Here is a 23280-nt window from a genome sequence, read left to right as displayed (position 1 = left end):
ACTTTCTCCGTCCCCTTTCTCTTTCTCTCTCTTTCTCACTTACTTTCTCTCTCCCTCTCTCTGTCAGCGAGGGGGCTGCGAGACCGCTTTCTCTGAGCGCTTCAGGAACGCCTGCCCTGCCTCTACTGCAGCCCCCTTGCTGGAAGTCCAGGACGAAAGCGCTCCCAGCGAAGGGGCTGCGAGAGGGGTGGGGCGGGCATTCCCGAAGTCCGCGGACAAAGCCCTCTCTCACAGCCCTCTGGCTGGCAGCGCTTTCGTCCTGCAGCTGCCACCGCCGCGGGAGAAGTCGCGCCCCAAGGCAGGAGGCGGCGGAAGAGGAGAGGGGGTGGATCGGGTGGATCGAGAAGCCAGGGGCGCGTTTGGCCAGAGGCACCGTGGGGAGGCAGGGGCGGCCGTGGCTCCCTCTCCTCCTACTGCCGCACCTCCCCGCCCCCCCGCGGGCTGGCAGGGGGGATGGGGAGCGTGCACCAATGGAAAAGGGTGTGCAGGGGGGTATTCTTTATTCTTCATCCCGTTTATCTGTTTTTCCAATTTCACCCATTTGTTTTCACATAGTTGCAACTCCATTAACCTTTCCATTTGAAAAGCTTCCCATTCCCCCCTTTTTCATTCGCAATTAACCACTTTTTCCTTATTTTTGGTTTCTTATCTTCTTCAATCCAGTAATTAAGTTTCCCCCCCCAGTCTTTAAACTTAAATGTTGATAGCCCCCCTGACAGCACCTGAAATAGGTACATCATTTTGGGAATTATTATCATTTTTAAAGCTCTTATTTTAGAGATTCTCCTTAACTTTTTCTCTTTCCAGCTCCTCATCTGTTTCAACATTTTCCTCCATATTAATTTATAATTCGCCTCCTCAATTTTCGCTGGGTTTCTCAATAATCAAATTCCCAAATATTTGGGGTTTTTTAGTCCTAATTTCAACACAGATTTTTCCTACTTTCTATCTGCTCTCTCGGACTGTATTTAAACACATAATCTCTGATTTTTCCATATTAACTGACAGTTCCGATTCCTGTTTAAACTCTTGTAAAATATTTCTTATACCTTTAATCATCTCCATTGGGGTCTGGGTCAATATAATTGCATCATCTGCAAATAAGTTTATTTTCATTTCTAATTCCCCTATTCTATATCCTGCCCAGGTGTTATCTTGTCTTATCTTATTAGCTAAGATCTCTATTGCTATTACAAATAATTTTGGAGATAAAGGACATCCCTGCTTTGTGCCGTTTAATATTAATTCTCTGCGTTCTTTGTCCACTCACTCTTATATACGCTTCATTCCCTTTATAAATCTCTTTTATAGTTTCACAAAATGTATCCCCCATATTTAGTTCCTTACATAATTTATATAAATAGCTATGGTTAACTTTATCGAAAGCTTTATACACATCTAATTTCAAAACTCCCAATTTCCTTTTAGTGACGGTAGCATGGTGAGTCACATTTATTACATTTCTAATTGGTTCGCTTATTTTCCTTCCCTTCAGAAATCCATATTGATCCTCTTCAATTATTTTTGGTTAAATGTTTTCTAGTCTATTTGCCAATATTTTCATAAATATTTTATAATCTTGATTTGCCAAACTGATAGGACGGTAAGACCCAGCCTCTCTTAAATCTCGACCCATTTTTGGGATAGTAACGATCTCTGAAAACTTCCATGTCTGCGGGATATCACGATTTAACAATATATTATTAAACAGTTTCCCCAAATGCGGCAGCAATACATTCATATAAGTTTTATAAAATTCCCCTGTAAACCCATCTGGGCCCCTGGTATGGCTTGTTTTAACCCTTTAATTACTCTAGCAATTTCATCTTGTGTAATTTTTGCAGTCAATATTTGTTTATCTTCTTCACTTACTATTTCCCCAACATTGAGGACTCCTATCTTCACCTGCTCCTCTTTATACAAATCTTCATAATATTTATTTTATTTTATTTATTTTATTTATTCGATTTTTATGCTGCCCTTCTCCTTAGACTCAGGGCGGCTTACAACATGTTAGCAATAGCACTTTTAACAGAGCTAGGCTATTACCCCCACAATCCGGATCCTCATTTTACCCACCTCGGAAGGATGGAAGGCTGAGTCAACCTTGAGCCTGTGATGAGATTTGAACCGCTGACCTTCAGATCTACAGTCAGCTTCAGTGGCCTGCAGTACAGCACTCTACCTGCTGCGCCACCCCAGCTCATTCCCCATTATCTTCTCTAGTTGCTCTTTACCATATCTAACCACGCCACTAGAGTCTCTCAATGCTAAAATACATGATTTTTCTTTCTTCTTCAAATATCTGGCCATCTGCTGCATTGATTTTGCCCCCCAACTCAGTATTTTTTGTCACATCGTCATTCTCATCTTGTTCCATTGGATCTCGTCATACACCATCAATTATTTCTTTTTCAATTTCAATAAACTATTCCAATCTCTACTTTAAGTTAATCTTAACTGCTCTTGTATCAAATTTATTTCCCTTATCTTCATTTTCCTTTCTCTACCCCACCTCTTCCTAATATCTGCTTCCATACATATACATTGTCCCCTCATAAAAGCCTTACATGCATCCCACACAATTGATTGTTTAATACCACCCACATCATTAATTCTAAAATATTCACATAACTCTGTTTGCAATTTATCTTTATCTTGTTCACTAGAAGTTACGACTGCATTATATCTCCAAATTCTTTGATTGCGTTCCTGACCTATTTCCAATTCTGCCAATAGTGGGACATGATCTGATACCCAAATACTTGTAATATCTACTTTTTAAACTTGTATATTGCCCCCCTTATTCATTAATATATAATCTATGCAGCTAAATGTATGATATATTGCTGAATAATATGTACTTGTTTGAAATATCTGCATGAAGATCCACCATATTAAGTCTGTTTAAATGTAGCGTCCTACTGTTTCCAGTCCCATTTGTTAATTGCATATTAAAATCTCCTGCCAAAAGAGTTGTGCCCTCCATAAAGTTGTCTAACTTCCTCTTAGTATTTATTATAAATTGTTTTGTTTTCGCATTCGGGGCATAAATTGCTGCTAATGGCAACTTTTTGATTAATTTTCCATTTAATAAATATCCACCTTCCTTCTCTGTCTTTCTGAACTCCAACCTCTTTGAAAGGAACCCTCTGATGAATAAGAATCACCGTACCTTTACTATTTTGCGTCCTCTAGATTCATATAGCCATTTCCAATTTCTATCATTAATCAATTTATCCCTTCCTCCCTGTCGTTTATGTGTTTCTGTCAAAATCATAATATCCATCTTATGTTGCTTAGCCATCCTTAATATCCTAAAACGTTTTAAATCTGATCCCAAACCATTCACATTTAAAACCATTATCTTACATTTAATCATAATATACCAAAAAAAACCTTTCCCCCTCTTGTTTTGCCCTTAGTTTAATTCCCCCCCTTCCTTACCCCTATTACCCCCCCCAACGTGTCTCCCCCATGCTGCCCCCCACCAAAGGGGGGAAGGACAAGAAAAACCCTTGTCCAATTATGAGGCACATTCTCTTGATTGCGTTCCCGCACTACTGAGCTCCACTTTCAACCACTTTTAATTGTAATAAAAGATAAATATTCCCCTCCCACCCTCCCTCCCTTCTCCTTTAGATAATTTCTTCTTTAACTTCTTTAACCTTCCCCCCCCCCTTAAACTTCCCCCACAGAATAATGGATACACAAGAATCCAAAAACATCTCCAAGAAAAAATACAAAAAGACAAGGGGAGCCAACAAGGTAACTTTTTAGCTTTCTTCTCATGCTGAGCTCATGTTTTTCTCTGCTCTCTTCTAATGGCCTCCACCTGTCCGGTTAACTCATTGAGCTGCTCTTTTCTTTGTCTTTCCTCGTCGTCTGGTGTACTACGACCGTCAAAAAAATCTTCTCCTTTTTCCCTAGTTGGGACTATATGAGAATATAAACACACATACACATACAGTGGTACCTCTACTTAAGAACTTAATTCATTCCATGACCAGGTTCTTAAAAAAACCAGGTTCTTAAGTAAAAACATTTTTTCCCATAGGAATCAATGTAAAAGCAAATAATGTGTGCAAACCCATTAGGAAAGAAATAAAAGCTCGGAATTTGGGTGGGAGGAGGTGGAGGGAGAAGAGGAGGACAGTCGCTGCTGATGGAAGAAGTTGAGGTGAGGGAAATCAAGAAAATCCAAAACTTTAAGGCTTAAAAAAAAAGAGGGACTCTGAGGCAGCGGCCAGAGAAAGAAAAATGCTTTGTTCGCTCTTGACTGCCCAAGCCTCAAGCGCCACCAAAAGGCTCCTCTGGGAGCCCAGAAAAGCCTGAGATGGCCGGGATTAAAAGGGGTATGGCAGGAAACTGGCCATGCCTTCCTGCCACTCTCAAATTTCCTGGGAAATTTTTCCGGGCTCGGCTTCTTTACACACACACACACACACACACACACACACACACACACACACAACTCCAGTGAAGGTATAGCTAGCTGATGAGGCCAAAATAAGGCCGAAATAGATCTATCCCTAGTTTCCCTTAAGTTTCAAATTCAGCAAAAACATATTTTTTTAAAACAAAATATTCTCATAAAGTCCCAACTAAAGTTTACGAGGCTCTTTTCTTTTTTGTAATTCTTGAAAACTGCAGTAATAAATATCCTTGAAAATTTCAAAATTCTTGGGGTGGGAGGGTTGATTTGTATGAAATCAATGAGTGGGATGGATGGGATGATATGTATATGAATAATGGGAATAGTATGAATGTAGAATTTAGCCCACTTGGTGATGGAGAGGCAGGAGGGAAGGGGGCATCTATCTCTGGGGTGGCAGAGGGCCAGAATATTCGGTCTTGCTGGGGAGAGGTAAATATGGTGGGAGTCATGGGGCTAGCTGTTCTGGAGGAAGAACAGATCACTGGTTAAAAGCAATCCCTTGTTCCGGTCCCGTGAGCTCAACTTGGGGCACTGGTGATGAGTGTAATCCTGGCCCTGGGCTCAAGCTGCTGCTACTCAATGCCAGGTCGGTGGTAAATAAAGCTCTCCTCATCCGGGATTTGATCCTCGATGAGGAGGCCGACCTGGCATATATCACTGAAACCTAGCTGGGCCCAGAGGGAGGAGTTCCTCTCTCGGAAATTTCCCCAGCTGGGTTTCAGGTATGGCATCATCCTCAACCCCAGGAAAGGGGGGGAGGAGTGGCTATTGTAGCGAAGGAGAACCTCTGCCTCATAGACTCATTGCTCCCGAGATTGCGGGTTGTGAGTCCCTCCTTGTGAAGTTGAATTTAGGGGTTCAGATGGGCTTGTTGCTCACGTACCTGCCTCCCAGCTACGTGTCAACAGCCCTGCCTGTGTTGCTCGAGGGGATGGCCGGTTTGGCGGTGGACTTCCCTGGACTCATTGTCTTGGGGGACTTCAATCTGCCATCACTCGGCGGTTCCTCCGGATTACCACAGGAGTTCATGGCCACCATGACAGCCATGGACCTGACTCAAGTAGTTCAGGGTCTGACTCACGAGTGGGGACACGCACCCGACATGGTATTCCTCTTGGAGCAATTGAGAAATGGTCTGAGACTAAGGGGCTTAGAAGCATTGCCTTTGTCATGATCAGACCATTTTCTACTGTGACTTGATTTCCTGGCTCCTATCCTCCCCCGCAGATGCCTGATGGATCCAGAGGGCTTTCAGAGGGCGCTTGAGGTTTTACCAGATTCACTCGTCCACAGCTCGGCAGAGTCTCTTGCTGTGGCCTGGAATAGGGCTGCAGCGGAGGCTCTTGACCGAATTGCGCCGTTGCGACCTATCTGTGGCAGTAGACCCCAGAGAGTTTCTTGGTTTACCAAGGAGCTCTGGGAGTTGAAATGCCAGAAGAGACATCTAGAGAAGTGATGGAGGAAGAGTAAATCCGAATCTGACTGAACACTTGTAAGAGTTCACATTAAGATTTACAAAGTGGTGCTCAAGGCGGCAAGATGCGTGTATCATGCTGTCTTGATTGCATCAGCGGAATCACGCCCGGCCGCTCTGTTTAGGGTGACCCGCTCCCTTCTGAATCAGGGGGCAGTTGAAAACCCTTGCAGAGCAGTGCCGAGGAGTTTAACTCCTTTTTCGCTGATAAAGTCGCTCAGATCCAGGCAGACCTCGACTTCAATTGGATAGCAGTGTCAGCTGACAACAAGTCAGTTGAGGTAACTCGGGCCCCATCCTTGTCCATCTGCCTGGAAGGACTTTGACTTGGTGACACCTGATGAAGAGGACAAGGCCATTGGAGCTATGAATTCCGCCACCTGTTTACTGGATCTGTGCCCTTCTTGGTTGGTTTTGGCCAGCTGAGAGGTGACACAGAGCTGGGTCCAGGAGATTGTCACCGCTTCTTTGGGGAAGGGGTCCTTCACGGCTCCTTATAAGGAGGCACTTGTGTGCCCCCTCAAGAAGCCTTCCCTGGACCCAGCCGTGCTTAACAACTACCGTCCAGGTTCCAACCTCCCCTTTATGGGGAAGGTTTTTGAGAAGGTGGTGGCACTCCAACTCCAGCGGTCCTTGGAAGAAGCCAATTATCTAGGCCCTCAACAGTCAGGATTCAGGCCCGGCTACAGCACGGAAACCGCTTTGGTCACGCTGATGGATGATCTCTGGTGGACCCAGGACAGGGGCTTGTCCTCTGTCTTGGTGCTTCTTGACCTCTCAATGGCTTTCGATACCATCGACCATGGTCTCCTTCTGCGCCAGCTGGAAGGGTTGGGAGTGGGAGGCACTGTTCTTCAGTGGTGCTCCTCCTCCTTCTCTGGTCGGTTGTAGTCGGTGTTAGTGGGGGGTCAGATGTCAACCTCTAGATTTCTCTCTTGTGGGGTGCCTCAGGGGTCGGTCCTCTCCCCCCTGTTATTTAATATCTACATGAAACCGCTGAGTGAGATCATCCAAAGGCATGGGGTGAGGTATCATCAGTATGCTGATGATACCGTTATACATCTCCACCTCATGTCCAGTCAGCGAAGCAGTGGAAGTGATGTGCCGGTGCCTGGAGGCTGTTGGGGTCTGGATGGGTGTCAACAAGCTCAAACTCAATGCTGACAAGATGGTGTGGCTGTGGGTTTTGCCTCCAAAGGATAATTCCATCTGTCCATCCATTACCCTGGGGGGGAGGAATTATTGACCCCCTCAGAGCGGGTCCGCAACTTGGGCATCTTCCTCAATCCACAGCTAACATTGGAACATCATCTTTCGGCTGTGGCAAGGAGGGCGTTTGCCCAGGTTCGCCTGGTGCACCTGTTGCGGCCTCTTTGGATAGGGAGTCATTGCTCACAGTCGCTCATGCCCTCATCACCTCGAGGTTCGACTACTGCAACGCTCTCTACATGGGGCTACCTTGGAAAAGTGTTCGGAAACTTCAGATCATGCAGAATGCGGCTGCAAGAGCTATCGTGGCTTGCACTGGCTGCCGATCAGTTTCCAGTTGCAATTCAAAGTGTTGGTAATGATCTTAAAAGCCCTATATGGCATTGGACCAGAATACCTCCGGAACTGCCTTCTGCCGCACGAATCCCAGCAGCCGATAAGGTCCCACAGAGCTGGTCTTCTCCAGGTCCCGTTGACTAAACAATGTCGTTTGGCAGGCCCCAGGGGAGAGGATTCTCTGTGGCGGCACCAGCCTTCTGGAATCAACTCCTCCCAGAGATTGGAACTGCCCCCACCCTCCTTGTCTTTCGCAAATTACTTAAGACCCACCTGTATCGCCAGGCATGGGGGAATTGAGACACCATCCCCAGGCTTTTATATTTTTATGTATGGTATACGTGTGTTGCATGGTTTTTAAATGATGGGCTTTTTAGATGTTTTTAATATTAGATTTGTTTACATCGTAGCACTGTTATTATTATTGTTGTGAGCCGCTCCGAATCTTCGGAGAGGGGTGGCATACAAATCTAATAAATAATAATAATAATAATAATAATAATAATTATTATTATTATTATTATTAAACTCTGAAAAGTTAGTTAAAGATCCAAATTTTAAGTGCGTTCTATAGTCTCTTCTTCTCTTTTTAAGTTTAGATTGTGAAATAAAAATAAAGTTATCCGATGTTCTGGTTTTCTCAATCAATCTTGTTTGTTTGTTGTAATTGTCCATAATATTTCCTCATAGCATCTGTTTTAAAAACAAGAAGAAAAAAAAAACCCTCTTGCCCTTGTCTATTGATCTCAGATGTTTAATCGTTTCCATTCCTGAATTTTCTTCAATTTTCCCATCAGACTATATGTGTTACAATGTTTCACTCTAACAAGAGTACAGTAGATATGTTGATATAGTAACCGCCTTCTGTTCCTAGCAACCGTCTCTTCTAACTCTTCCGCTAATTCTCCCTCACTATTACGCCCACTCTCGCCACCAATACTTTCTCCTTATCCAGCAAATTTCTTCATACTCAATCACCGTGGAACAGTAAAGAATCACAAACACAGTCACAGCTTTTAAGCACTCTGATTTAATTATATTCCTTCTTCTTTCTTCTAAAGTAGAGCAGATCTTATCTTCGTTTCCTCAGTTGCTTCCTTTAATTGCCTCAGATCACCACATCTTCAGACCGGCTAATAACCAGTTTCTTCACAATCAGTCTTGGGGATTTCCTTGCTGCCTAGAGGGGTCTGCTGACCTCATTCAGATTCACCAGGGGTTCCCCTTCAAATTGCTGGCTCTGCAAGTCAGCAATTGCCCTAAGGCTACTGAAAAAAAAAATTGAAAAGACAAGCAGCCCTGAGAGAAATGGGAGGCTGCTCCTCAGTGACTTGGCGTTGAAACCGGAAGATATCATGCCTTTGTCATGGTCATATCATTGACTTAAGGGTTCCAATCCTTCCCTGCAGGGAGGCAGAACTGATTAAGTGGTTCCACCCTGTTGTGATTCAGCCTGAGGCTCCTCAGGGAACGGCTGGAACTCTGCCGGATCCATGCTCAGAGGGGGAGGACAATGAACAGGAGGGGGAGGACCAGGCAGAAGAGGAAGAGGAGGAGGGAGAGCAGCCTGAGACCCCTGGGGGGGGGCCTCTCCCCAGCGAGTAGCTTGGATTCATTAGATGAAGACGCCCAGGCTATCATAGATATGAGGCAGAGACGGGCAGCCCAAAGAAGGGGCCAATTAGCAAGGTATTTCCATCCCTGAATTGGTAACAGCTGGGTTTGGGTGTGGTTCTCCTCAGCAGGGTTGAAAAGGCAGGCCCGCCCTTACTGTATTGTGGAGAGTTATCAATTGGGAGTCCTGTGACCTTGCTTCGATTCTTGGCGTCTCTGATCCTGGCTTGTGGGTTTGAAGGCTGAAGACTTGGGGGAGGTGTGGGTTTTATTACCTCCAGTGTTGTTTTTTCCAGCAAGAATCCTGTTTTATTGCCTGGCCGTTGTGAAATCTCTGTGAAGCTTCATAACGTTCCTGTCTGTAAGAACAGTTTTTGTTACCTGTGTTTGCTTTCAAATATATAAACTGCCTTTGCTTTTTACCAGTGTGTCTGGCTACTCTTTTTAGTTGGTGTTGGCGTCTGGGGGGACCCAGACAGAACACGCCCCAGGAGTCTAATGGACCCATTGGGCACTTGGGAAAATACTGGATTCATTTATAGACAATTCGGCAGAATCCCTGGTAATGACCTGGAATATGTCCACATCAGGGGCTCCAAGTCTGCGCCCCGAGTCTGCGGAGAGGGGCGGCATATAAATCCAATAAATCTAATCTAATCTAATCTTGACCAGATTGCACCTTTGTGACCTCTCTCTGGCAGCAGACTGAAGAGATCTCCTTGGTTTACCAAGGAACTCAGGGGGACGAAGTGCCAGAAGAGACGTCTAGAGGAGTAGTGGAGGGCCAGTAAAACTAGATCCGACCGAACACTATTAAGTTCTTAATATTGACTTATTTAGTGATGATCAAGGCGGCAACATCTTCATATCTTTGCACCTTGATTGTATCAGCAGAATCCCACCCAGTTACCCTGTTCAGAATGACACGCTCCCTCCTCAATGGGGGGTGAGGGGTAGACAAACCCTTACAGGCAGTGCTGAGGGCTTTAAAGTCACTCAGATCTGGATGGACCTGGATTCCGATTGGAATGCAGTTTCGACTGACAACAAGTTAGTCAAGGTGACAGGGACCCATCTTAGTCCGGTTAAGAGGGAAGAGATTGACCTGGTGACTCCTGAAGAAGCGAACAAGGTCATTGAAGCTGTCAGCTCCTCTACTTGTTTATTGGACTCATGTCCCTCCAGGCTGATTTTGTCCAGTAGGGAGGTGACATGAAGCTGGATCCAGGTGATTAGCAATGCTTCACTGATGGAGGGGAACTTCCTGTCTCCATTAAAAGAGGCAGTGGTGCATCTCCTCTGCAAGAGGTCTTCCCTGGATCTGGCTGTTTTAAACAAGTCTGCAGAGAAGGGCGGCATAGAAATTTAGGAAATAAATAAATAAATACTCGTAAGAAATTGGAAGAGAAAAATTTGTTCTTTCCTTGGTTTAAAATAGGGGAAATCAGAAATTGGTTGGAGATTAGGAAATTATTGTGGTGTATTTTATTAAATTAAAGTCTAAATTAATCTGGTTAATAGACACAAGCAGGTACAAACAGAAATATCAAATACTCCAAACCTAAGCAGGTTAGCACATCTGTACAATCATCTGCAACATCAGCAGCATCAAGTCCATCAAATCAAAGATTGATAGAGAGCGTGTTACAAGCAGAAAAATCAAATTCATTCCCAAAAGTTGTGGTTATGATATTTACAGGAGGCGATAATAAAGAATCATAAAGAGATGAAGACAAAGTTGGGAGAGGTGAAAAAAACAATACACAATATGAATGGAAGAATAGGGGATTACCAACAGATGATGGAAAAAAAATAAACAAAGGATTTAGATAACAGAAGAAAAATCAGAACAAGCAGAGAAAAAATGGAAGAAATGAAACAAAGGTTTACACAGAAAAATAGAGCAGGGTGAAAATGTGGATTTCATTTCATTTCATGGAAAAGGTCACAGTTTATCAACACTGCAACAACAACAACAACAACAACAACAACAAAATGACATCCCAAACACGGCAAATAAGGACTAGGAAGGTGCGCCCCTTACTACCTCTAACCAATCCAAAACCTACTCCCAACACAAAACCAATCTCAAATGCAAATTATTAAATGCCAGAAGTATAGTCGACAAGATGTCTGAATTCCTCCTTCTTCTTGACTCCTCCGTCTTCGTTATTATCTTTGTCTGTGAAACATGGCTCAATGTATCCTACCGACTCAATTATTACAACAAGGAACTATCTTGTCTCTCGTTCTGACCGTGAATCCTGCAGAGGAGGCAGGGCAGCTATATAGTAATATCTCGTCTTACAAACTTAATTGGTTCCGGGGCGAGGTTCATAACGTGAAAAGTTTGTAAGATGAAACAATGTTTCCCATAGGAATCAATGGAAAAGTGAATAATGCATGCAAATCCAAAACTCACCCCTTTTGCCCATTACTCCCGGCATTCAAATCCTTGTTCAGGGGGGGGGGGCGGCGGGGTGTTGGTGGACATGACATTCCCGGCGCTACTGCTGCTTCTCAAAGGGAAATCGCCACCACCACCACTATCCTCTTTTCCTGGCCAGAGGGATGGAATCTGCCGGGACATGGCACCCCCACCCTTTGAGAGTGTGGGGCTGGATCAGAAGGGCGGGAATCCCGGCGAGGGTGGGAAATCCCAGCGGTGGCAGTCACAAGGCAGGGGAATCCCTGCGGCAGTAAGAGAGCGCACGCGCAGTAAGAGAACCCATGGACCCGGATTTTTAAGACGAGGCAAAGAAATCTTAAACCTCGGGTTCATATCTCGAAAAGTTTGTATGATAAGGGGTTCGTAAGACAAGGTACCAAAAAATCTCTAAATTTAAAAAACATCAAAGTTGCACAAGATCTATTGCTCCCTGAAACTATTGCCTGTGATCAATCCTAAATACCACAATTCGCTTCTTACTCTGCTACAGAGCTCCGTACTATGACATTGCACGTGCAAACAAATCATCCGCACTACTAACATGGGCTACCCACTGCCCACACCCCATCATCTTCCTTGGAGACATCAACCTGCCACACATTAACTGGTCTTTAAACGAATGTAGCATGGAACCTACCCATTCTACTATATATAACACCGTCGCCAGTCTGGGACTTGACCAATTAGTAACTAACAATATTAGACTAGATCATTGTCTGGATCTCACCTTCTGCAAAAGTGCAATATATGGCTTACAAATAAAAGAACCATTTTCCAACAGTGACCACAGCATGATAAACCTCAGTCTAAACCTAAACCACACTAAGATCCACCCAAATAATGCGACACCGAAATTCAATTTAAAAAAAGCAAACTATGAACTCATTGAAGCCCCATCTCTCAACATTAAACTGGCAAACTATATTCTCTAACTGATGACCTCTACAACACATTTCTGCTTGAAATGAAAATAATTATGAGACTTCACATACCGCTAACATCCACCTCAAACAAGAAAAACAACCTTCCCATATCAATAAAAAAATTACAAACAAGGAAAAAATCCCTCTGGCAGAAAAACAAAAAAGGACAAGTAGCCAACTTCAAAAGCCATTATAAAAGCATATGCAACCAAATAAAAGCAGAATGTCTCAACTATCACAGCAAACAAGAGGAAAACCTCCTACACACCAAATCTAATCGGGCCTTCTACAACTTTGTTAACAACAAGCTCAAAGACTCTAGACCTATCCCACCTCTCAAAGGACCCAACAGAAAAGAATATCATGATTATTCATCCAAAGCTAATCTCCTCAATTCACTCTTTGGTCCTGTCTTTGTTAACAGTAACGACTCGTCCCCCAATTTCATCAATCGCACCTCAAACTCCCTCAACGACCTAATCCTACTAGACTTTACTGAAGACCGAGTTGAAAAAGCATTACGTGACATTCTCTATCAGTCAGACAGACGGTCTATGTGCATACTTCCTAAAAAAAGCTCTCTTCTACTATAACTGAACCACTAAGCATAATTTTTGAAAAAGCCTTCAGAACCAGCACACTTCCTAAGCTATGGTCAAAAGCTATGATCATCCCCATCCGCAAAAAAGGAGACCCCTCTCTTGTCGACAACTACAGACCAATATCACTATGCTGCGTCCCATGCAAAGTCATGGAATCCATTATAAACCAATCAATTACTCTTCACATTCAATAATCTGCTCTCTAATAAACAATTTGGATTCAGAAGAAAATTGAAAAGCCTCCACTGCAAAAACATCTTGATCAAGAATTTATATCAACTTCTGCAAAGCCTTTGATTCAGTGGTCCATGACAAACTAATAAAACTCAAATTCTATGGCATCTCAGGATCCCCCCACAGCTGGATTACAGCATTCCTGTCAAACAGACAACAAGAGTTGACTCAGCCTTCCATCCTTCCGAGGTGGGTAAAATGAGGACCCGGATTGGTGGGGCAATATGTCAGCTCTGTTAAAAAGTGCTATTGCTAACATGTTGTAAGCCGCCCTGAGTCTAAGGAGAAGGGTGGCATAAAAATCGAATAAATAAATAAACAAAAGCAAGAAATGCGCAAATTCATAGACAAAAACCTAGCAAGGGGGTTCATTGAGCCAGCCAAGTCACAGGTCACAACCCCAGTCCTATTCAAAGAAAAAAAAGAGAGAACCATTTGTGTGTGCATTTTATAGGAATTAACTGTATGTTTGTGCACAACCTATACCTGTGATGGCGAACCTATGGCACGTGTCATGTGGAGCCATATCCGAAGGCATGCGAAGCTTTGATCTATGTCAGTTCCAGTGCACTGGTCAGCTGATTTTTGGCCTTACGGAGGGCGGGGCAGGCTGTTTTTGCTCTCCACAGGCTTCTGGAAAGTCTCTAGAGCTCGTGGGGAGCAAAAAAATGGACCCACGGGCTTCCCGGAAGTCCCGAGTGAGGCCTGTGTGTATGGGGGGACAGCACAGGGAGGTTGCGTGCATGTGGAGGGTATTGTATTTTTGGTGTGGGCATACAACTGCCATTGTGCGCATGCACCCCCTTTTGGCACCTGAGCCAAAAAAAGGTTCACCATATCACTGATCGATGGTGGGGAACAGCAATTTCATTGTCTTAAATCTGTGACTTGTTTTCAACTAATTTTTGGCCTCTGGATCTAAAGCCATGATGACAGCAAGATATATTTTGAACCATACTTGGTGTTAAATATAAACCAAACACCATATTTTATGTTATTTAAAAAGAATCCTATTTTAGATTATTTGAGGATTTTTGGTACATATGATAATGTCTTAATACCTGAAGAAAGAAGACTAAAAGGGCAACCTAAATAGAGAAGATTAAGATTTGTGGGATATGATGAACATTCAAAAGGATATAGATTTTCAGTATTGAATGGAAAAATAATAATATCCAGAAGTGCTAATTTTCAAAAACATAGTGCTTGGATCATATCCATGCAAATACAGAAGTGTTTTTAAGTAATTGATCAAACCATGTTACAACAGCATAATTCTGAGGTGAGAAGTTCTCCAATGTTACATGAAAGTGTGAAACAGAGGAAAGTAATGTTTCTGAGTCAGATGATACAGGTTGCAGATAGTGATGATATTCAACTACCCAGAAGGTCTGAAAGATCGAATTTTGGTAAACCATCAGAGAGATATGGTTATAAAAAAAATGTATTTGTTTGCAATACAATGTGTGAACCACAAAGTTACAATGAAATGTTGTAGAGACCACCAGAAGAAATAGGTAAGTGAAAAAAGGCAATGAAAGAATTAAAGAAGCAAAATGTTTATGTCATTACTAAGAAATCAGAAAGCGATAGGATCTAAATGGGTTTACAGAAGGAAAACCATGCCAGATGGTAGTTTAAAATACAAAGCTAGATTATGTTGTGGTTGGCTCTGGCCCAGCTCCTGCCCCAGGGAATGGGGAGGTGGATGCAGGGGAAACTTCAACATGTCACAGGCCTGTGTTATTGCCTACAGAATCAATTCAGAGTTTAGTTTCCTCGAAGAAGAAGAAGGTGGGAGTGACTCGGCAGAGGAGGGCTTGGCACACAGCCCAGGCAGTCAATCTTCCTTATCTTCTATTGCTTCAGATGATGACATTTTGGACCGAAGCAAGCGCAGAATTATGCGTAGAAGAGATCAAGTAAGAAAATATTACAGGAAATAAGGGAGGCCACCTGTGTTTGGGTGGGGCTCCAGTAATTAGGCTGCTGATATAAATAGCAGCATGTGGGTTTGGCCATTGTGGAAGAATATCTGTTCGCAGTTGCCAGGAATCTTGTGTGCTGGACTTGGTTGCTTTTTCACGCCTTTGAAACCAAAGCAGAGTAACATGTGTGTGTGTCTCACTTTGTTGGGAGAAGAAGGGGTGTGAAGTTTCTTCACAGCTGCTAGCTAAGTACTTAATGACTGCTTAAGGGAAATTGTACAGCCTACCCAGTTGTTTTGGGAAGAGTGCTCTTTGCAATACAAAAATAGTGCTTTGTTTATTTTGAATTTTCTGATAAAGAACATTGTTTTGAATTTTCAAACATGTGTGTGTCTGAAATTTGTACCCTTGAATTTTCGGGAGGCTCCTATCAGAGAGCCCGGCAGATCAGATTAGTTGCACAAGGGTATGTCCAAAATTATATATGTAACTATGAGAGAACATATCATACATTACATACATATAGCGAAAGCTGATTCAATGAGCAATTGTTAGATTGCTTAGGAAAAATATAATATTTCTAAAATAAACTTAATACAGAGTAAATGTGGCAGCTATGTGTTATTCAATCAAATAAATCAGACTAGTGCAAACAAAGTACAGTAGTACCTCAAGATAAGAACCCCTTGTCATAAAACTTTTCGAGATACGAACCTGGGGTTCGGAAAATTTTTGTCTCTTCCTACGAACTTTTTTTGCCTTATGAACCCACCGCCTGAACGCCGAACCCCGAAGTTCAGCAAAAGTTCGGGTTCCTAAGGCCGCTGAGAACCGCCGCTGCCCGGCTGTCGCCTTTTGAAACAGCCGGGGGGCTTCTCGGGGGCTTCCTTTTGCCAAACCTCTGGGTTCGGGGGGCGACCGAGAAGCCCCACCGCCCAGCTGTCACCTTCCAGAAGAGTCGCGGAGCTGCCGGCCGGTCAGGAGGCTCAAACGGAGGTGGGGAATCCCAATAGGGAATTCCATGGGCGGAGCTTTGACGTCATGAAGACGTCCTTCCTGGCTGGCCGAAACGTGGACTCCAGAGTTCGTTCGAACGCCGAACCTGAACACAGACTTTTTTAAAAGTCCGGGTTTGGGTTCGGTATGCCGAACACCGCAAAGTTCTGCAGGGCCCCGAACTATGCAAGTTCAGTTCGCCCAACACTAATTAGAAACTCTGACAGACCAAATGCAAGGCGATAGTCAGGAAAGCCAAGAGAGATTTTGAGAAGCATATAGCAAATAATATTAAAAATAATAACAAAACCGTTTTTAAGTACATCAGAAGCAGGAATCCAACCAGAAAAACAGTTGGGCCACTCTATGACAATGGTCAGAGAGCATTTGCCTGCCACTGAATTAGTTTTCCCAGGGAGTGAATTAGAAGAATTAAACCAGATAGAGATAAACAAGGAAGATGTTCTTGCATGCCTCTCTAAACTAAATGTCAACAAATTGACGGGTCCAGATGGCATCCACCTCTAGAGTTCTCAAGGAATTCAAGTGTGAAATTGCTGAACTTCTAGCTAAAATATATAATCTTTCTCTAAGATCAGGCACTGTACCTGAGGATTAGAGGGAGGCAAGTGTAACCCCGAGCAGTAAAAAAAGCAAATTCCATGCTTGGTATGATTAGGAAGGGAATCGGAAATAAGTCGGTGTTATATTGCCTCTGTACAAATCGATGGTGAGACCACACTTGGAATACTGTGTACAGTTCTGGTCACCACACCTCAAGAAGGACATAATGGAACTGGAAAATGTGCCCTTAAAGGGCAACAAGAATGATAAAAGAAATGGAGCCCATCCCTTATGATACCAGGTTGCAACGCCTTGGTCTCTTCGGCCTTGAAAGACATTGTTTAATGAGTGACTTGATTGAAGCGTATGCATGGGATAGAAAAGGTTGATAGAGAAAAATTATTTTCTCTATCACACAATACTAGGACAAGGGGGCACTCCCTAAAGCTTATAAGTAAGAAAATGAGGACAAATCAAGGGAAAAATTTCTTCACCTAGAGGGTCATTGGCTTATGGAATTCACTTCCAGAAGAGGTTGTGACAGCTGTCAGCCTTGATAGCTTCAAGGCAGGATTAGACAGATTCATGGATGCCAAGTGTATCAGTAGTTATTGAAACAGATGTCCAAGTGCTGCCTCTATGTTGGATGAGGCAGGCAGGATTCCCTTTGGTACCATTTGTTGGGGGTCAAGGAAAAGGGAGGGTTTTGCCCTCTCTTTCTGCTCAAGATCCCCATGGACAATTGGTGGGCCGCTATGTGACACAGAATGCTGGACTTGATGGGCCTTGGCCTGATTCAGCATGGCTCTTCTTATGTTCTTAAATGGACATGTAGCTAGAAATTGCTTCAGCAGGAAAAGACAGCAGTTTATTACTAAGAAGGGGCGTGTCAAAGCAGCCGAGAAAGAACATTCAGCAATGCTGCTGTCAAGCAGAGGTCTTCAGGAAAAAACTAAGTGGATTCTGGATTCTGCATGCTCCGAGCATATAGTCAACAATAAAGACTTTATACAAGGTGGTTTAAAGTCTTCATAGATAAGCTACGTTAATTTAGCTAATGGTACAGAATTGAAAGTACAATTATCAGGGTCAGCATATATTTCCTCTTTAAACACAATAATTGATAATGTTATGTGTGCACCTACACTAAAGTTTTGTTTGCTAAGTGTGGGAAAGTCGGTTGCTGAAGGATATTTATTTATTTTATTTATTATTGATTGATTGATTGGACTTATATGCCGCCCCTCTCCGTGGACTCGGGGCAGCTTACAACATTCCTATAAAAATGATATCTTTAATATATAAAACATTTCTAAGCCAATAAATAGAATAGTTAATTTGAAAATTATCTTAAAACTAATCTTATGCTCTCTGATGTTCCTGTTGCTGTATTGCTGTATTGGTCTGTTGGTTCCTGTGAGTTATTATAATTGAGACAGTTGTAGTGATATACTAGTGAGATGCTAGTATGGTGTATGTATAGTAAGATAGAATATAGATAATAGTGTAAATAAGAAGTAAATATTTTTTGCAAGACTTCCTGTTGCTGTTGTGTTTCATCGAAGACTTCAACTCCATATCTATTGGTCTGTGGCTGGCTGGTTGGGTTGGTTAGCTGGTTGGGCTGGTTAGCTTCCAAAAGTGCAGCTCTGACAGTATGTATATTGTATGCAGATATACAACAGTTGTTATACAATCCAAATCATACATATATAAGCCAAACTATCATATACAAACCAGATAACAGCACACAGCTCTATACACACAACTAATCAATAATACTCCCCCAAGAGTATGTGTTGGCTCTCTCTTATGGCCAACCAGCACACTTTTCTTAAAGGAACAATACTTAAACATACATTGTTTGTTTATATGAATTGTAGCACCCAACACAGTTTCACATATTGTATTAAGAATCTCCCCCTTGGGCTATCAATACATATCTATTCACATTTTCAGATTATACCTTTTGCAACATTCTGAGTGTTTTATTACACTTTGTGCTTTTGTAAAATGATCAGCAATTCTTGTGGTTGCAGCTTATCTCTTAAAATCCAATGATCCTGGCATCTCCAAGATTCTTCCAACAAACAGCCAGTCACACCATTCATTGATGACACATACTCGTCGTAGCTTTCATCCAGCAAGCATAGAATTATACAGTAATACTTCATCTTACGAACTTAATTGGTTCCCGGAGGAGGTTCGTAAGGTGAAAAGTTCGTAAGACGAAACAATGTTTCCCATAGGAAACAATGTCAAATCAATTAATGCGTGCAAGAACCCCCCCCTGCAAAACTGGCGCTCCGCTGGGCACCGCTGCCTGGCTGTCGCCTTTTGAAACAGCCGGGGGGCTTCTTGGCGTTCTCCTGAACGCCAAACCTGGAAGTTCGGCAAAAGTTCGGGTTCGGCGTTCGGGTTCAGGAAAACGCTGAGAAGCCCCACCGCCCGGCTGTCAGCTTTGCAAAAGAGCTGCGGAGCTGTCGGCCGGTCGGGAGGCTCAAATGGAGGTGGGGAATCCAATAGGGAATTCCATGGGTGGAGCTTTGACGTCACAAAGACGTCCTTCCTGGAGTCCATGTTTCGGCTGGCCAGGAAGGACGTCTCTGTGATGTCAAAACTCCGCCCATGGAATTCCCTATTGGGATTCCCCACCTCTGTTTGAGCCTCCCAACTGGCCGACAGCTTCGCGGCTCTTTTGCAAAGCTGACAGCCGGGCGACGGGGCTTCTCAGCATTCTCCTGAACCTGAACGCTGAACCCGAACTTTTGCCGAACTTCCGGGTTTGGCGTTCAGGAGAACGCTGAGAAGCTCCCCCGGCTGTTTCAAAAGGTGACAGCCGGGCGGCGGGGCTTCTCGGTGGCCTCCCAAACGCCGAACCCGGAAGTTCGGCAAAAGTTCAGGTTTGGCGTTCGGGTTCGAGAGGACGCCGAGAAGCCCCCGGCTGTTTCAAAAGGCGACAGCTGGGCGGCGGGGCTTCTCGGCGGCCACCCGAACCCGAACTTTTGCCAAACTTCTGGGTTTGGCGTTCAGGTGGCGGGTTTGTAAGGCGGAAAAAGTTCCTAAAAAGAAGTAAAAAATTTCTGAACCCTGGGTTCGTATCTCAGAAAGTTCGTATGACGAGGGGTTCGTATCACGAGGTACCACTGTATATGCTTGGTGCAACTCTGAAAATATCAGCTCTTTCTCATGTAGCTCAGATAAAATCTCCTTCATCAGTCAAATGAGCTAACATGTCTCGGTCTTTAGACAAACAAATACGAAACAGCCTCCATGACAACACTGTCATGAATATATAGTTGTCGCAAAATGTCCCTACACCTGGCAGTCGAACTCACTCCACAAATCTGAACTAGCTGCTTATCATCCAGTTGAAACCAATAAGACCATAAGCCTTCTCATTGTCTCTTTTAAACGTGGATATTACTAATAGGATTTTGTTTATTGCTGTATTTCTACCTAAAATTAATTGTGCCCAGATAACACGCAGCTCAGATAGACATGGAATTTATTGTGTTTTTAAAGGAAAAAAAAAGTACCAATAAAACATCTGTCAGACAAAAATACATATACTTGGATTAATTGCACATTAGTTGCTTTTATCTTGAAAATAACCAAGAAAATACCTGGTCTAACTTAGATAACATTCTATAGTTCTAGATATTATAAAAACATAAATGATTCTATAATTAACCAACATCTTAATAATTGTAAAACCGAAGCATTACGTATTTCCCAGCTCAGCTATTATTGAAAAACTGGTATTATGTGAAAAAAACATTCCCTTTAAGCTGTTTTAATTACAAGGCTCTTTCCTTAAAAGCAGCAGTCAGAAGCAAGTATTTTTTACAATATTTGTAAAGGCTTACTTCAGAAGTTCATCTCTTTCTGTTTTGCGGGCAAACACAATGTCACTGCATTTGTTTTGAAATTTCAAAAGGATTTCAGTCAATTCATTATAGAACTGGAAAGGAAAAAACAATGCATATAATCATATACACTACACATACAAACACACACACACACTATGTGTGTATACATGGATGTATAAATGTATGTTTAAGCATACATAAATTTATTTTAATGGCAGAAAAATAAATTGGTGAAAACATTTTATTTAATTTTTATCAATCTAGTTCAATGGAACAAATACCAAGCAAATCTGCAAAATAACCAAATAAAATGGTTCAATTAAAATGTATTGACATGTGTTAAATAAAACTTATAACTACATTATATTCCTATTCACTGTAAAAAGGCTCTAGCCACTGCAATAAGTATGTATGTATGTAATGTATGTATGTAATGTATGTATGTATGTATGTATGTATGTATGTATGTATGTACCGTATTTTTCAGACTATAAGAAGTACCAGAATGTAAGATGCATCTTAGCTTTTGGGGAGGAAAATAGGCAAAAGAATCTGCTTACCAGGTATTCATCTGGCTAGCATCCTTAGTCTGGTCAGCTTCAGCACATTATTTTATCTCCTGGTTAAGGGCTTTAAAAAATTATTCTGAGAGAGTAACAATGAAAGAGCTTGCAACTCAGTAAGAGCTGGCAAAATCATTAGTACCTGGAAAGAAACAGTCTGAGCAAGTAGAGCAATGGAAAAAAACCCTGCAAAGACTTAGGGCTTGGAAAACATTATTCTTTGCAAAGAGTAACAATGAAAGAGCTTGTAAGGGGGTAAAAGCTGGGAACATCATTAGCACCTGGTTAGGGCTGAAAAGAAACATTTGAAGCAAGCTAGACCAAGGGGGGAAAACCCCCTGAAAAGCCTTAGGGCTTAGAAAACATTCTTCACAGAGAGTAACAATGAAAGAGCTTGGGTACATTAATAGCACCTGGTTAGGGCTGGAAAGAAAAATCTGGAGCAAGTAAAGCAATGGAAAAAAAACTCTACAAAGATAGAGTTTGGAATACATTCTTGGCAGAGAGTAACAATGAAAGAGCTTGCAAGCCAGTAAGAGCTGGGAATATCGTTAGCACCTGGTTAAGGCTGGAAAGAAACTTATTCAGAGCAAGTTAAGAGTAATGAAAAAAAAATCCTGCAAAGACTTAGGGCTTGGAAAAATTCTTTGCAGAGAAAAACAATGAAAGAGCCTGCAAGGTAAGAGCTGGGACGAGCGTTAGCAGCTAGTTAGGGCTTGGGCGGGGGGGGGGGGGAGAGCTATCTTCACAATATAAGACACACCCAAATTATCAGCCTCTTTTAGGGAGAAAAAAGGTGCGTCTTATATACCGAAAAATATGATATGTATGTATGTATGTATGTATGTATGTATGTATGTATGTATGTATGTATGTTTAATGCCAAGGACATGACATGCTAATCTTTGCTAAAATGAAATGAAATGAAACCTTCCATTTCCCAGAAATAAATCTAAAAAAAAAAATTGGACGACACAAGATGTTGTATCTTGATTATGAAATAATTGAAAAACAGGAAGGTACCATCAAATTATGTATTCCATAATGACAAAACCATTTTCTAGAATTGGCTCCTAAGATTCATTATTCTCACAAATTGTCTATTATCTTTTTATATCCTCTAATAGGTAGATAGATTTTTCAATTAGGTAGTTTTACTAACTTTGCTCAAATTTTCCTATTATCCTTTTATTCTAAAAAAAGAGTCTTGGGGACTTTTCTGTTACCATACCTTTGTGCCTTCTTTTAAGTTAGCTGTAAGTTCCACAAAGTTGTCATTAGCTATAGCTAAATTCTTCAGAACTTCTTCCCTTAAATTGGATTCATTATTTGACTGCTTCATCTTAGAAAATTCCTGATGAGAATTCTAAACATGAAACAGGACAAGATATAAGAAACCAAGTGCATGATATTTTCTTCCCTCAACATGAACCTAAAGATTCTCTGTTGGAATAATAATTTAGTACTACCATCACAGTAAAAAGATACAGCAGATTATACCAGATTTTTGGTCTAAAACACTTTTAAATAATTACCTGAATGGTGTTGAGCAGCTCCTCCTGTTTTTTCAAGGTCTCCTGTACTTTATGAGTAAGACCACCATAAAGATTATCCAATTCTGTGACAGAAATAGCTTCTTCATTGAAAGCACCATCCTGTGCTAGTGCTGTTAGGAATTTAGATGTCATGTCAAAGTTTATTGATTTGAGATCATTCTCGAGTTGTTCTCTCTGCTTTTTTACTTCATCCAGACTAACTAGCAATGATTTTAGGATGCTAACTACCTAATAAAGAAAATAAATTAGAAATAAAATTAGTTTTTCATATTAATACTTTTATTATATCAATATTGCTAAAAATATGACAGCAATGCTGAGCCTAAATGCAATTCTAATTAATATCTTGGGAGTTCTTATCTGCATCTTAAATGAAACAAAAATTAAGACTGTTGAATATCAGAAATAGATTTATTCTGCATAAAAACTGAGAATTTTATATGGAATACCTGTTGTGCCATCTATTTGGTTAAATAGAACTATCTAGAATAGTTTTGGGAGTATGATGATACACAAGCTGTT

At 42.0% G+C, this 23280-nt stretch overlaps 1 protein-coding gene across 2 annotated transcripts in view; it reads right to left on the bottom strand.

Moving 5' to 3' along the window:
- The window catches only part of PDCD6IP (programmed cell death 6 interacting protein), a 151810-nt gene that overhangs the window by 5792 nt on the left and 122738 nt on the right, over nt 1–23280 (bottom strand). For both annotated transcript variants that reach the window (XM_070727508.1, XM_070727507.1), the window contains exons 13-15: nt 22738–22986; nt 22434–22568; nt 20637–20731 (exon numbers count right to left, since the gene is read on the bottom strand). In XM_070727508.1, coding sequence (XP_070583609.1) covers nt 20637–20731; nt 22434–22568; nt 22738–22986 — 479 coding nt within the window. The remainder of the gene's footprint in view (nt 1–20636; nt 20732–22433; nt 22569–22737; nt 22987–23280) is intronic.

This window comes from Erythrolamprus reginae, chromosome Z (genome assembly GCF_031021105.1).
Source record: "Erythrolamprus reginae isolate rEryReg1 chromosome Z, rEryReg1.hap1, whole genome shotgun sequence".
NCBI lineage: Eukaryota > Metazoa > Chordata > Lepidosauria > Squamata > Dipsadidae > Erythrolamprus > Erythrolamprus reginae.
This window is presented reverse-complemented; position numbering and strand designations above follow the sequence as displayed.